The sequence below is a fragment of the Camellia sinensis genome, chromosome 11, assembly GCF_055761805.1.
Source record: "Camellia sinensis isolate YWXY chromosome 11, ASM5576180v1, whole genome shotgun sequence".
Taxonomy (NCBI): Eukaryota; Viridiplantae; Streptophyta; class Magnoliopsida; order Ericales; family Theaceae; genus Camellia; species Camellia sinensis.
The window spans coordinates 152197674-152213028 of NC_138971.1; the positions used below are offsets into that span (position 1 = coordinate 152197674).

At 44.6% G+C, this 15355-nt stretch overlaps 1 protein-coding gene and 1 pseudogene across 1 annotated transcript; both read right to left on the reverse strand.

The window, feature by feature from the left end:
• Positions 1–8438: 8438 nt before the first annotated feature.
• LOC145802778 (uncharacterized) lies at positions 8439–9178 on the reverse strand. The gene is made up of 2 exons (XM_082895558.1): positions 9109–9178; positions 8439–8767 (listed from the first exon to the last, which is right to left on the reverse strand). The coding sequence occupies exons 1-2, from the start codon at positions 9176–9178 to the stop codon at positions 8439–8441; spliced, it is 399 nt and encodes a 132-aa protein (XP_082751684.1).
• A 5406-nt stretch (positions 9179–14584) lies between these two features.
• On the reverse strand, positions 14585–15116 carry LOC145802779 (E3 ubiquitin-protein ligase Os04g0590900-like; annotated as a pseudogene).
• Positions 15117–15355: the final 239 nt, after the last annotated feature.

Here is a 15355-nt window from a genome sequence, read left to right on the forward strand (position 1 = left end):
GCGCGGCCTGGGGCCCCGAAAATGGGCTGTTAAGCACCGGAGGTGGCATTCGACCACGAAGTTGGTCTCTCAGGCCACAGTGTCCCCCAAAAGGGAGTAAATAAGGTGTGTGCCAAAAATTGGAGCAAACGGAGGTGGTTAGGCGGTCCCGAACCGAGGCACACGGCCGTCGGCTCTGAAAAATCAGAAACCGGGCTCCAAACGGGAAAAATGGCCTATGACCACGAAACATAGCCTACGGCCACTGAGAGATGATCTACGAGATCTCTCTCTCCCTTCAGGAAGAGAAAACAGAGAAAACAGAGCCTAGTTCACAAACCGAGGCAAGGCACGAAAGAGTCCGGAAGTCCGGAGGCAAGGCTTGCAGCTGGGACTCTGAAACTTCTGAACGAGCACAATATGCAATATCACCGAGCACTCAAATGGTGACGTTTAAGTCTCAAGGTTGGTCAAAAATAGGGTGTCTACATCTTCCCAATGGCCTCGGCAGATTCAGCCTTTTCCTCGGCATCAGTTTGGGCTTCGATGGCGGCCTCAGCTTGGTCTTCTAGCTTCTTCTTTTTTAACTGTAAGCCTTTATTGGTCTTTTGAAGAGAAGAGTCTTTTGAAGAGAAGAGAACTCCCTCTTCATATCAACCAGCTTCTGCCAATTTTCGAAAGATTGAACAGAAAAAGAGTGGGCATGCTAGATAGCCTGAAGAAAACACAAGGTAAAAGTTATTGCAAAAATTTCTAAGTATAAAAAAGAAAGAAAAAAAGTGCCAGATGAAAGACACTTACTTGAACAGAGCGTTGAAGCATCAACGCATAGTTTTCGTGTTCGCTCAACTCAGCGTTTCACTCCAGATCGCCTGGTAGCAGCAGAGCAGTACTGAGCGCAACGCCGACATTAATATCCTCGGCACTATCATTTGCCATGACTTTCTTATCCTCTAAAGTAATTTCGGGGGCCCAAGGGGCAGCAAGCTTCTTAGACCCCGAAGTTGTAGCGGAGGATGACTTCGGCTTTTTGGATTTTGGGGATTCTGATGGTTGGGCTTCAGAGCGCCCCTTCCCAGCAGAGGGTTGAGGTTTGTCACTCTCAGCCAACTTTGAGATAGGCAAGGTATCTTCAGACTCAACCTGAGTTACCTTAGCCTTTGGTTGAGCCTTCTTTATTCTTTTCGGCTTCGGTGGAGGTTGGGTTTTTGTTGGTTGATCATTAACGGATGACGGAATGCTGGCCAGGAGATCTTTTGCAACCGATTTTGTGCGACCCATCTCGGCGTAAGAAACTGATTGGCGTCGACGGCGGCGTTGGGATATTGGAATTAAGTATGGAGCCGAGGTTGACGGTTGATCAGCTGGATCAGAAGTTGACCCTTGATCTGTCCAAGATGTGGACGCAGTCTGTGGAGTTGTGGCAGATGGTGGAGAAAGGCTTTTTTTCTTCCTCCTAGGGACGTCGGGCAAAGCAGACCTGTATGTTGGAATAACGTTGAGGAGCAGAGGCGCCTTTCGTTTGTGAATTGACAAGTTCAGAAGTTTTTCAAATCCTTGCTGGGATAGAAGGATTGGCGAAAGTTCTTTGGAGACTGAGGAAGAACTGCAAAAAAAATAGAACAACACAGACATTAGAACAGAATATTGAAAACTTTATGCAAGAAGATAAGAAAACTTATGAAGGGTGGCCCTTACCAGCTCCTTCTCCAAAAACTGTTCGGCTTAAAGGATAAAGATAGAGGTCATCATTAGGCTGAAACTCCCAATTGCCCGAGACGATGAAGAAATCGTCTCCAGCTCCCTTGTTGGAGTCTGGGAGGTCGACTACGATTTTATATTCAGTGGATCTCGGCTTGAGGTAGTAGACATAGTCCGTGTCTTTTCTAAGGCGACATATGGTATAACAATACTGGGAATTGGCAAGCGTAATCCTGGTATACTCTTGTTTGACTAAAGCTATGGTACCGGTAATAACTCGGTAAGAATTGATGGCGAGTTACATTGGGTTCAACTTATAAAAGTGAAGGATTTGATGGAAAAAAGGGTCAAGTGGAAACCGAAGTCCACACTCAATAAAGGTAACCACAGGGAAGGGCATGGAGTTGTCTGTAAGCATGATGGAGTCATCATCCCCAGCCAACCTCAGATTGACATCGGCTGGGATTTCAAACTCTTGCCTAAAAAATTCTAGTTTGGAAGGAGTGTCTGCCCGATGTTTCCAAATACCCATGGTATCGGGATAACTAAAGGTATTGGATTTCAGAAAGAAGATGTATCAAAAAAGGGTTATTGGGACCTCGACAAAAACCTAGGTTTGAGCTGGTGCAGAAATTTGTAAGGGATGTTTCAGTTTTGCCCTAAAATGTGGGTTCTACAAACAAATCCCAAACCTAAAACTATGGAGATGAAGATCAAAGGCACAGATCTAGAAAAGACACAAAAATAAAAAGCAAGAACGGAGTTTTAGAATCAAGAACAGAGATGGTCTATCAAGAGCATAAAGAATACAAGAAATATAGGGCCAAGATCAGTGGCAAAAATACAGGGAAGTGGTGAAACAGTGCGTGTGTTCAAGATATGGGCAAGGGCCAAACCATGGAATAAATGCATTCAGATTCACAAATTGAACATTCGAATAAAGAAGCAATAACAACAAGTTCCAGAAAAACAATCAAGAACTGAAATAAGAAGGAACAGTTGCTTACCAGAAAAAATAAAGCCGGTGTAAGGATCGCCGAAGTCAGACGATGGTTACAGAATCAACAAGACGGCGGAAGCTTCACCGGGAGGAAGAATGAGGGCTGTTACAGAGCTTGAGGTCTGGAACAATCGAAGAAATAAGAAAAGCTAGAGAGAGAAAAAGTTTTTCAGAAACGAGAATAAGGTGAAAGGGAAAAATCGAAGAGATGTTTTGTTAAAAATGAAAACGGCAGCAAAAGGTAATCAATACGCCTAGAAGAACGTATGCGTCAGACGGCGCACGTGAGAGAGAGACGGCTTACGGGCGCGTCACAGGTATGAACCAGTAAGAAAGAAACGCGTGGCTAAAAACGATTGAATTATGGTGTATGACAGCTCATACGCGTGAAAGAGTTCTTGAAGTTCTTGTTCTTCAACAAAGACATGTCGGCCAAAATAATGATCTCGGCTGAAATACTGCAAACCAACGTACTGGAAAAACGGAATGATATAGGTTCCATCACCTCAGAATACCGAGGTAATAGAACCTAGGGGGCAGTTGTGGGGATATATTTTTGAGTACCGACACGTAGCAAGATGACGCCGACGTGTCAGCCGAGGTGCCACGTGTCAGGGTCATGACGCCGAGGTGATCTCGGTTATGCCGAGGTTATCTCCGAAGATATCGGAGTCCGAGAAAAGCGGATAAGGGACAAGAGTCCTAGAATAAAGAAAAGACTTAGCCAAGATAAGGATAAAGCTCTTAGGGAGTTTATCTTTATCTCTAAAGGCGTCCAAAGCAAGTATTGAACAGGAATCCATAGAAGTCAGGCTTCTATTGGGATTAAGATTGAGTTGGCTATAAAAGAGAGGCACCCCCATGGATCTAAGGTATGTCTTTTTATGCTCAAGCTAGTGAGTTTAGCACTATTGATTATCTTTGGGAAATATTGAGTATTGACTTGATCGTCGGAATACCCCCGGGTGGTGAACCACCACCGGAGTCTTCTCTTTCTGTTACAGGTCAGCCAGGTGCTATCTATTCTGCCGGTGCTCTCCAGCTGGTTACTAAGCAGGCAGTGTGGTCAGAAAATCACCCACATAGTATGTATGTATAATCTGTGTGTGTTTGGATAGGGTTAATTTACAGTGGTTTATTGACAGTTTGAGATGGCGAAGATGTTGTTGGAAATGGGTCAGAGTCATCTGTTCGAGCATTGGCCTGAGCCTGGTACTGAATATGATGAGAAGCGGGCTTTCTTCGATCAAGTTTGTTGTTATTTGTTTATCTTAGTTGGCCAATTGGTTCTGTGATGTGTTTGAAGAAGGAGATTTTGTGGTTCATTTTTCAAACAATATAAATGCTGCTCTCTCTTCATCTGCGCACACACGAACACAACTGAGTTGGTTAGGATCATAATGAGAAAATAAAATAAAAAAATAAAAAAGAGATGCCAGCAATTGAGATCATAATTTGCCTAGTATTCCAAAAGATTTTGGTTCAAATTCTGAATTCTAGGGGATTAATAATGTTGGAATTAAATTGATATTTGGCCAAAAATTCAGTGAAGACTGGATACAAAACTCTCTTCTCTTCTCTCTCATTATCTTTTTTTCTCTATATGTATGGCTTGATTAAGACTGGCTTTTGTATTTGAAAGGATTACAGGAAAAAAGAAAACTTTTTTTGGTATTTTAAAATTAATTTGGCTTAACATTTGAACCCTTTTTTTTATTTTTTATTATGTTACTTAAAGCTCCACGACCACCATCACCACAAGCTCCACTGCCATCATCGGACCGCCACCACTACCATCACCAATTCCGTTACCACCTAGGACCATACTCCACATCATATTATAAGTGAAGAAGAGAAGAATGAGGAAGATGGAAAAAAAAGAAACAAAAGATGAATGTTTTGAAATTTTTGAAGTTAATTTTCGACATACCGAAACCGTTTATTACACAAAGAAGTAAGAAAGCGAGGTAGTGTAAGATGAGGCAACAAGTGAGGTGAAGAGAATGGTGAAAGAATAAAGTAGAACCGTCAAAAATTGAGAATGATATAAAGTTTGAAAGATGGCTTGAAGAAAAGTCAGAAACGGGAATAAAAGTCCTTTTTTTTTTTCAACTTTCGAAGGTTCGATGACATCCAAAAAGAGAAAGAACGAGATGTGCAAGAGGTGATATGAAAATTAAGCCGTGAGGTGAATCCAACAACATAAAAATGAGGCAAAACATAATTATGACAAAAAAGATAAAAAGGCTTGAAGTGGTGGTGAGGAAAGATGATGAGTTTGGATAGGAATGGGTGAGTTTGCATCAATTTTTTGAAATTTGGCGTCAAAATGTAATATTTTTAACGTTTTATATTTCAAATGTGATGGTAGGGGTAAAAATGATATGATTTCAAAAAGTTTAGGAGTAAAATTGAAATTATTCAAACTTTGGGGGTGTAATTAAAAATTGAGACAAAGTATAAGAATAAAAATGAAATTTTCTCATAAAAAAAGAAAAAGAAAAAGAAACACCTCCCCCAACAACCTATGCAAGAGGCCTAGGACTAATAACCTATTTCCTTAATGCCCCGCTTGGTTACAACCTCTCGTGCTACTAAGTTCAACATTAACTAAACACAACATAGCTTCATACTAAGAAAAAACATTATATCATATATAACCAATGCGAGATTTGCAAATTATTGTTGAGAATCTTCATCCTGCTTCGAACGTAGCACATCAACAATCGAAACTCGACCTTGACATAAGTAATACATCAATACTGATCTTCTAATTTGCTAATCATCCTCGTCTCTAATCTCAATTATGGTGCATTGCTCTTATAAACCACCCAAGCCGCTTAAAGTTTGTAACAGAGTCTTTAGAACCGCGATGCTTTGCAAGGTCTCTTGTTCTCTATCACCTATCTCTGTATCTTCTACAACACCATTGCTAGTGCCATCAACATGGGTATCAGATAAAGATTCATTGCTCGGAGGTGCTTCTATCACTAGAGGCAATGAAAGTGAAGCATTAACAAGACATACATTGGCTCGACAAAGCGGGCAATTGGAGTGAGATTAAAGCCATGTGTGCGGACCAGTTTCCGCAATAGAGTAAGATGGAACTTCGTGGATGAACCATGGTGCACCGATGGGTGAAGGCCTGCACAAGGAACAAATAGTTAGGCTACCCAACCGGGGGTTGGTCGGAAACCCCTCCGACGGTCGAGTCAGTACCGGAGTTTGGTAGAGACAAGATAGAGAAGACCAGTGTGTTTTTAGGGTTAAGAGATTGCCCCTTTCAAGGAGAGTAAGGTTACCTTTTATAAGGATCGTATGACTTATTTATCAAGCTCCCTCGTTCTCCGCCTGGTCCTCAGCCGTGATGGTAGCACATCCCTTAATAGAGAGAAGCAAGATCCGTCATTCAAGGGCACCACGTGCCCTTTACTTTACAGGGTATTGATTGATCTATTAGCACTCATGTGTCGTGGAGTGGGACCCTTGGAGCCCAAGTTATGGACTTACCCTCTTCAGAGTGGGAAGGGGTGCTAGGGCCAGGCCCATGGTCTTTCCCTCTTCGAAGTGGGGAGTGGGCCAAGACTGATCCCTTAGCTCGGCCCATCATAGAGTGGAGAGAGAGAGCCCACTTCGGAGTGGAAACCTTCATCTAGTCCAGTGAGGACCTTCGTCCAATCCCACGAGGTTCCTTACAAATAAGCTTGAGTACGGAGTAGGGACCTTCGTCCAATCCCACAAAGTTCCATACAAATAGGCTTGAGCAATTGTACCCCTTTCATTTGCCCCTTGGCTAGCACTAAAAATTATTGAGTGGAAGCCATTATTTGTATCTCAGCCTAATTTGCCCAAACTTTACGTCAGCCTTCAAATTGAATTTATTTATTATATATATATATATATATATATATATATTTGTTTTTTTTTAATTATTATTATTTTTTTATATAATACCGTATACAAAATACAAATACGTATACATGCATATGCAAACAAACTCTACATATACGGAGACACACACACAAATATACGGTATACATATACACAGACATATATGGTATACATAGATTTATGTACAAATAAAATACATATGGATACGTACATACGGTATACATATACACATTTGGGAAATATTCCATTACAGAGAAGGAATATTCCGTTTGTTGACGTCAGCGCCCGCAAGACACACAAAAACAAAGAAAAAGAAATGTGTTGATTCGGGGGTTCAAACCTTTGACCTCAGGCTTAGTCTCATGGTCCTCAACCACTGAGTCAAACCACTGAACCAAGCCACTCTTGTGACCAAAATATTCAAACAAATATATATATAATACATAGCTATACAATTTATATACATACATGCATACACATACAAATCTCCCGCGTCTCTCTCTTTTTTGATAACCGCATCTGGCACACGGCCTGCTTTTGCGTCATTGGCCGACAAAAGCAAGCCTCGAATGATGCTCGCCTCGACTCTCTTCCTCTGTGTCTTCTTCTCTTCTGTCTTCTTCTTCTTCATCTTCATCACTCTTTTCTCTTTAGCCACTCTCTTTTTCTGTTTCTTCCCCATTCTCTTCCATCTCCTTCATCTTCCGTCTTCTTCTTCCTCAAGAGACAAAATAGAAGACTAAGTGGAAGACTCTTTTCTTTTACACCTCTCACCACACACCCATGGCTTCCTCGTCCCGTCCTTTCACTCTGTTTCTGGATCTGAACGATCCCATAAACTCTTCTGGTTCGGGGCCGAGTGCCCCTACAGCTTCTCTTCCTAACCTTCATGTGTTGTCAATTAAGCAAATAATGGCTGCTCAATCTGACATAGAAGCCAACCACTTTACATTGAGGTCTTGCACGGAGACAGTGGTGGCGGTCACTAACTTGTCTCTCTGACTGCAGGCCAGGACGAGTGAAGTACACCAGGTCAATGCCCAACTCTCTCTACTCCTGCGTATGTACAAAGATGCACGAGCGGAGATTTGCGCGCTAAAGGCGGAGAACAAAGAGTTGAAACGGAAAGCCACCGTCATGGCCCGATTTGGAGCACCTTCGTACTTTGCTTTTGATGACCAGCAGGGAGCCAACCCTCTCGGTGGTTCTGTAAGCACTAAGGCAGGGCCTTCAAGGGTCGACAACAAAAAGAGGAAGAGCTTGGGGGAAGAGCCGAGTAAGTGAAGTCAGCGTGTGGCCGTCATCGGAAAAACAAGATCCTTTTTGTTTCTGTTTTCACTTCTTTCTTTTTTTTTCCAAGTGTTGGAGTTCGGCTAGTTTGACATCATCATTTTGTAAGGCTGAGCTCCTCTTTTTGTTATGGATGCTTTATAGTAATGCCAAGCTTTGTTGCATTTTTGTATGTCTTCAACTTTAATTTCTAATTTTTGTTTGCATGTGTTATGTTTGCCCCCGACTGAGCAGGGGCTCTCTAGAGAAGGAGGCCGCCTGTTCGGTCTAATTAGGCTCCGTGCCGTAGAAAAATTAGAAGAAATAATTTTTGATGCCCCCAATCTGAGCAAAGACGTCGTAGGAAAGGAGGCCATTTGTTCAGTAAAACTAGGCTTTGCGTCTTAGAAAAATTTGAGGAAAGAATTTTCCATGCCCTCTAGTCAAGCAGAGGCTTTGTGGCCGAGCGAACCGTCTATTCGGGCAAAATAGGCATTATGCCTTAGAAATGGGAAGAAAGAACTTTCCATGCCCCTAGCCGAGCAGAGGCTCTGAGACTATATAGGGCGTCTAATCGAGCAGACCAGGCTTGGGCTTACTAGTATGCTGCCAGACAAATGAACGCGGCCTCTCTGCGCTCCTCTGTCAGGTCAAGAGCTTGGGCGATAGCCTCATCATTGTTTGTTGGTTCAAAGATTTCAGACCGAATAGTGGGAAGGCCGACCTCCAAGGGGATGATGGCCTCCATCCCATAAGTGAGAGAGTAAGGTGTCTCTCTTGTTGATCGCCGTAGTGTTATTCTGTACGCCCACAGAACGTTTGGCAGTTTTTCCACCCATTTGCCTTTGGCCTTCTCCAGCCGCTTCTTTATCCCATTGATGACCGTCTTGTTAGACGCTCCAGCTTGACCATTGCCTTGAGGGTAGACTGGAGTAGAATTTCGAAACTCAATTTTTAAGTCAAAACAGAACTTCTTGAAAACCTTCCCATCAAACTAGGTGCCGTTGTCAGATAGTAGGGCCTTTGGGATGTCGAACCGAGTAATGACGTTCCTCCAAACGAACCTTTTCGTGTCAGCTTCCTTTATGCTTACTAAGGCTTCAATCTCCACCCACTTAGTGAAATAGTCAGTGGCAGCAATGAAGAACCTTTTGTTAGCAGTACCCCTTGCTAGAGGTCCAACGATGTCCAGACCCCATTGTGTAAATGGCCATGGACTGGTGAGGGGAGTTAAGTTCTTGGTTGGTTAATAAATGAGTGGGGCAAACCTTTGGCACTTGTCGCATTTTTGGACATACTGTTGGGCATCTTTCTGCATACGCGGCCGCCAGTACCCATGAGTGAGGGCTCGGTGTGCCAAGGACCGACCTCCAGTGTAACTGCCACAGATCCCCTCGTGGATTTCATAAAGAAAGTTCTCCACAAGATTGGGGTGAACACAAAGAAGATACAGACCGAGGTAAGACTTTTTGTAGAGCTTGCCCGAAGGTGAGACCCAAAATTGCGCAGCTCAGTGCCTTGTTTTATGTGCTTCTTTCTTGTCATCTAGAAGGGCACCATTTTTTAAGAAGGCAAGGAGAGGGTCTATCCAACTCGGACCAAGGTCAGTACAAAGGACTGAGCTGGGTGGATCGATAGTTGGCTGAGGAACAAATTCGACCCATATCTTGCGACCATTTCTGGAGTCCATCGAAAAGCCAAGACATGCTAAGGCATCGGCATGGCTATTTCCATCACGGCCAATTTTCACAACCCTGATAGCTTGAAATTTGCAAATTAGGTGCTTGGCTTGTTCTGTATAGGATGTCATCCGGTCATCGCGAGTTTTGTATACTCCTGTCAATTGGTTCACCACAAGTTAGGAGTCGCTATAAACGAGCAACTCATCTACATTAAAGTGTTCAGCACTGTGGAGACCAGCTAGCAGAGCCTCGTACTCCGCTTCGTTGTTGGAAGCCTTCCATCCCAGTCTGACAGCTTGCTCCTAAATAAACCCCTCTGGTGAAATAAGGACCATTCCCGCTCCAGAACCCTTTTGGTTGGAGGATCCATCAACGAACAGCTGCCAAACGTCTACAATGAAAAGTTTCCATGCCTCAGCGGGGGTTTGATGAGTGTTGTGGATTTCGGTTGCTAAGGCCGAGCTCCCTTCGGAGGGGCCGGTCGGTCCTGGAGTGAACTCAACTACGAAGTCTGCTAACACTTGAGCTTTGATAGCAATCTGTGGCTGGAATTTAATGTCAAACTCCCTCAATCCTACTGCCCACTTCGCTGTCCGGCCCGAGAAATCAACTCGGCTGAACACAAACTTTAGAGGGTACTCTGTGAGGACATTGATAGTGTGTCATTGGAAGTAGTGAGCAAGCTTCCTAGAAGCTATCAATAGGGCGTACGCCAGCTTCTCTAGAGGTAGGTATTTGGTTTTGGCATCCAAGAGGGTTTTGCTAACGTAGTACACTGGCTTTTGTTCTTTCCATTCCTCTCTAATCAAGATTGCACTCACAGCGTGATCAGAGACAGCCAAGTAAAGAAAGAGCACTTCGTTGGGGACTGGAGTAGACAAAAGAGAAGGGGAAGAAAGATACTTTTTCAACTCTGCGAGTGCTTTAGGGCACTAGTCACCCCATTCGAAGTCTGCATTCTTCCTTAGGAGTTGGAAGAAGGGTCTCATTCGATCGGAAGACCGACTAATGAAATGATTCAATGCTGCAGCCATACTAGCGAGCTTTTGGAGTTCCCTAGCCTTTGTAGGTGCCTCGATGTCTTGGAGGGCTTTGATCTTGTCGGGATTGACTTCGATACCTTGCCTGGTCACCATATATCCCAAGAACTTCCCTGAACCGACCCCGAATGCACATTTCGAGGCATTCAAGCGAAGCTTGTGGGTATTCAGGATTTGGACCACTTCCTCCAAGTCTCTCAGATGATGTTCAGCCAATTTACTTTTGACCACCATGTCATCTATATAGGCCTCCATAGTCTTGCCTAGTTGGTCCTCGAATATTTTAGTAACTGAAGGGCATCACTTTGTAGCAGTAGGTGCCCCTTGGGTTAATGAATATTGTCTTCTCCTGGTCAGGGCCAAACAAGGGGATTTGATGATAGCCACTGTAGATGTCTAGGAAGCTCATCCGTTCATGTCCGGCAGTTGCATCTACTAGTTGGTCTATCCGTGGGAGAGGAAAACTGTCCTTAGGACAAGCTTTGTTGAGGCTGGTGAAGTCGACGCACACCCTCCATTTCCTGTTCTTTTTCTTCACCACAACGGTGTTAGACAACCAATTCGGATATTGTACCTCCCATATGACCCCTGCCACCAGAAGCTTGTTTACTTCTTGGATGACTGTTTCTCTATGTTCTGCGGATGATCGTCTGCTCTTTTGGACTACGGGCTGAGCTGCTGGTTGGACATTGAGTTGGTGACATGTAAAGGCTGGGTCCAACCCAGGAGTCTCGTAAGCAGACCAGGCAAATACTTCTATATTCTTGCGGATGAGAGTTAGCAACTGCTCTTTCTCTCCGGCGAGAAGCAAAGTGCCGAGTAGAAAGAACTTGTCCGGATCTCCTCCGCCTACGAAGATCATTTCGAGGTCCTCTACCATCTTCTTTGTTGGCACTCTACCAACGTCTTCCAGTACAGGCTGATCAGGCAGTTCGACTATCTGGACTTCCTTGCATGCTTGTTTAGACTTCATGGCGGCGATAAAGTAGTGTTTTGCTGCTACTTGGTCATCCTTGATCTCCTCCACCCCATTCTTTGTTGAGAAACGGACTACCTAGTGGTAAGTGGATGGCACTGCCTCCATTGTATGAATGCAAGGTCGACCGAGTATTGCATTGTAAGGAGATGAAGTGTTGATCACCAAGAAGTCGACAGGGACCACTTTGGACTTTGCTGTGACAAACAAGGTGATCCGGCCAAGTAGCCACTCTGTCAGTCCATTGAAGCTGACCAAAGGGGAGACCGCAGGGATTAAGTGTTGTTCATCAAGACCCAGCTTTTTGAAAAGGTTATAATGCATAATGTCAGCGGGGCTCCCTTGATCAATTAGGACCTGTTTCACATCAAATTGTTCGCCACATCGACGATGACGATCAGGGCATCAGTGTGAGGATGTTGGATGCCTTCTAGATCTTTCTCAGAGAACACAATGTTAAATTGAGAGGGCTTTGCTTCCGCTTTGGACTTCTTGAGCAATGGTCCTACTGACATGACTTGTTGCAAGTGCGTGGCTCTCTAAATCTCGCCACGTTTATCACTAGCCTTGGGGCTTGGTCCTCTGGTAAAGGGGTTAGGGGTTGTCCCTGTTTTGCCCTTGTCTTTTCCACATCGATCCATTGCTGGAGGTGGCCGACAGTGACCAAGTCTTCAAGATGCCTCTTAAGGTCTCTGTAGTTCTGCGTCTTATGCCCTTTCTCACGATGGTAGGTGCACCGTCACTCCTGGTTGCGCCGAGCAGGGTCCCCCATCATCTTAGGAGGCCAAACGAAGTAGGGTTCTCCCTTGATTTTTTCCAAGAGCCTGTAGATCGGCTCCGTGAACACAGTAGTTATCGCTTCGTAGGATCTACTCCTTTATTCTTCAATTTGCATGGTCGGTTGCTTATTTTGGCCATACCTCTTTCTTTTGTCCTCCGTCCTAGGCTGTTCGGCCCTATGTTACCAAGAGGCCTTAACCCCCTCATCTACAACTGACACTTGTATAGAGGCTGTGTCATCTTTCACACGGGCTCGCTCCACTATTCGAGCCCTCAGCTCTTTCAAGTCAGAGGCGGGTCGTTTCGTTAATGACTGCCTGAGCTTATGTGAAGGGAGGAGGCCTTGTTTGAAGTATAGAGCTGCCAACGGCTCACTACAAACATCTTCTTCCAAATCACCATATGCCTCCTAATATCGCTGAGCGTATTCGCGTAAAGACTTATTTTTATCCTTCCGAGTATTGAACAAGGTATCCAATCCCTTTGAGATTTGTCTATTAGAAACAAACCATGCGACAAAGGCTTCGAAGAGCTGAGCCCAATCATAGATTGATTGAGGAGGAAGCTTGTCATACCACCGGAGGCTATGCTCACCAAGGCTAGACGCAAAAACCTTACACATGAACGCATTGTTCTGATTCCAAAGTGACATTATATGGCGGTAATGGCTGATATGAGTCAGGAGGTCTGACTTCCCATCATAGAGGATGAACTTCGGTGGACTATACTTATGAGGAGCTTCCATCGCTTCAATCTCAGTGCAAAGGGGGGAAGAGACTAGTCGATCCAGAGCACGACGTTCTATCTGATGAATAGACCGATCTAGATGCTTCTTTTCCCTTTCTAATCGCTGTTCTGCTACTTTGTTCGACCATCGGTCATCCTCTTGGTTGTCGTTCAACCATGTCCTCAAGTCACACGGTCGCTCGTCACGACGGCGCGAAGGAAGAGAGATTCCTGAATAATGACTGATGGACTTTTGTCTCTTGCGAGAGTCTTCTCGGGGATTCTCTGTCCTACTACTAGCTCCCTCACTGCGTATCGGAATCAGCCGGCTACGCTCACCACGAGCAGGACTGTAGTTAGACCATTCACGTCGTGGAGGCAACGGAAGAATGTGCCACCGTTGCTGTGACAGTCCCCCTCTGGACTTCCTTGGCTCACTCTGAGGTACCATCTGCTTGCTCAGTTGAGCACGTAGCTCCTCAATCTCCAGACTCATCGAGTCGATGACACGATCACGGTGGTCCTTCTCAACAAATAGCCATTGAGATGACTGATAGGTGGCGGCATGACGTCGCTTCGCCGTATGGAGGGTTGGACTGTCGTGGTCCATCAGGTTGTTGTTCCTGGTAAGGAAGTCCAGACCCTTGTCTTTGGTTCTCTCCGTTCCTGGAGTCTTCTCTCCAATCCCTGGTTACGAGGTTCCTTTAATATCCATCGTCGGAGTTCGTCACAAAGAAATCAGAGAACGATTCCCACAGACAGCGCCAAATGTGCGGACCAGTTTCCGCAATAGAGTAAGATGGAACTTTGAAGACGAACCCTAGTGCACCGATGGGTGAATGCCTGCACAAGGAACAAATAGTTAGGCTGCCCGACCGGGGGTTGGTCGGAAACCCCTCCGACGGTCGAGTTAGTACCGGAGTTTGGTAGAGACAAGATAGAGAAGACTTGTGTGTTTCTAGAGTTAAGAGATCGCCCCTTTCAAGGAGAGTAAGGTTACCTTTTATAAGGATTGTATGACTTAGTCATCAAGCTCCCTCGTTCTCTGCCTGGTCCTCAGCCATGATGGTAGCACATCCTTTAATAGAGGGGAGCAAGATCCGTCATTCGCGGGCACCATGTGCCCTTTACTTTATAGGGTATTGATTAATCTGTTAGCACTCATGTGTCGTGAAGTGGGACCCTTGGAGCCCAAGTTATGGACTTACCCTCTTCAGAGTGGGAAGGGGTGCTAGGGCCAGGCCCATGGTTTTCCCCTCTTCGGAGTGGGGAGTGGGCCAAGACTGATCCTTAGCTTGGCCCATCATAGAGTGGAGAGAGAGAGCCTACTTTGGAGTGGGAACCTTCGTCCAGTCCAATGGGGACCTTCGTCCAATCCAACGAGGTTCCATACAAATAGGCTTGAGTACGGGGCAAGGACCTTTGTCCAATCCCACGAGGTTCCTTGCAAATAGGCTTGAGTACGGAGTAGGGACCTTCGTCCAATCCCACGAAGTTCCATACAAATAGGCTTGAGTAATTGTGCCCCCTTCACCATGTGTCAATGCACTTGACATTTTGGTAATAGCCTTAAGCTTTCACCTTCTTGAAACTCACTTAGACAAATAGAGCAAACAGCGAAAACAAAGGAAACAGAGCAATCAATCAACCCATCTCCTTTCTTGTACTTGTAAACTTTGATTGACTTGATTAGAGCCTCATCTAAACCAGTTGTGGCAACATTCCAAGGCTCATGGTTTGTTGGGTTGTCATTGTCATTCTCTTCTGATTCCTCATTTGGGTCATGATTTTCTCTCCTTCTTGATGAGTTCATGGTTCCACTATACTTGGAGATTATGGCATTGTAGCTAACAAAAGGAAAGCACTTGCTAAAATGCCAATGACTGCAATGACAAGAGGGGAAAAGGTGGGCCTGGAATCGTCGTCGAGGAATTGAATGGGACCAGGGAGAGAAGGAGGAGGGGGAAGATGATGTAACACCATTGTGGGCAGTGGTAAATACAAAAGCCTTGAGAACAATCTTTGGTGTTCATATATGGTATCCAAGTTTTTGGGATCCCTAATGAACCCATGGCTAAATTTCTCTTTTTGCTCCAAAGCAATCCAATTTTCAAAGAAAAAAGTGAAAATTTAACAAGCTTAGTTACACTTGGGGATTTCAATCCCAGTGCACAAGACTCTTATTATTGTGGGATATGGAGAGGATCAGATGTACACAATCTTACCCAGTCTTACCCACGTGACATACAAGTCACAATATTGAATTGTGTATTATAATTTGAGAGACTTGATCGAAATAAGAGATCATACT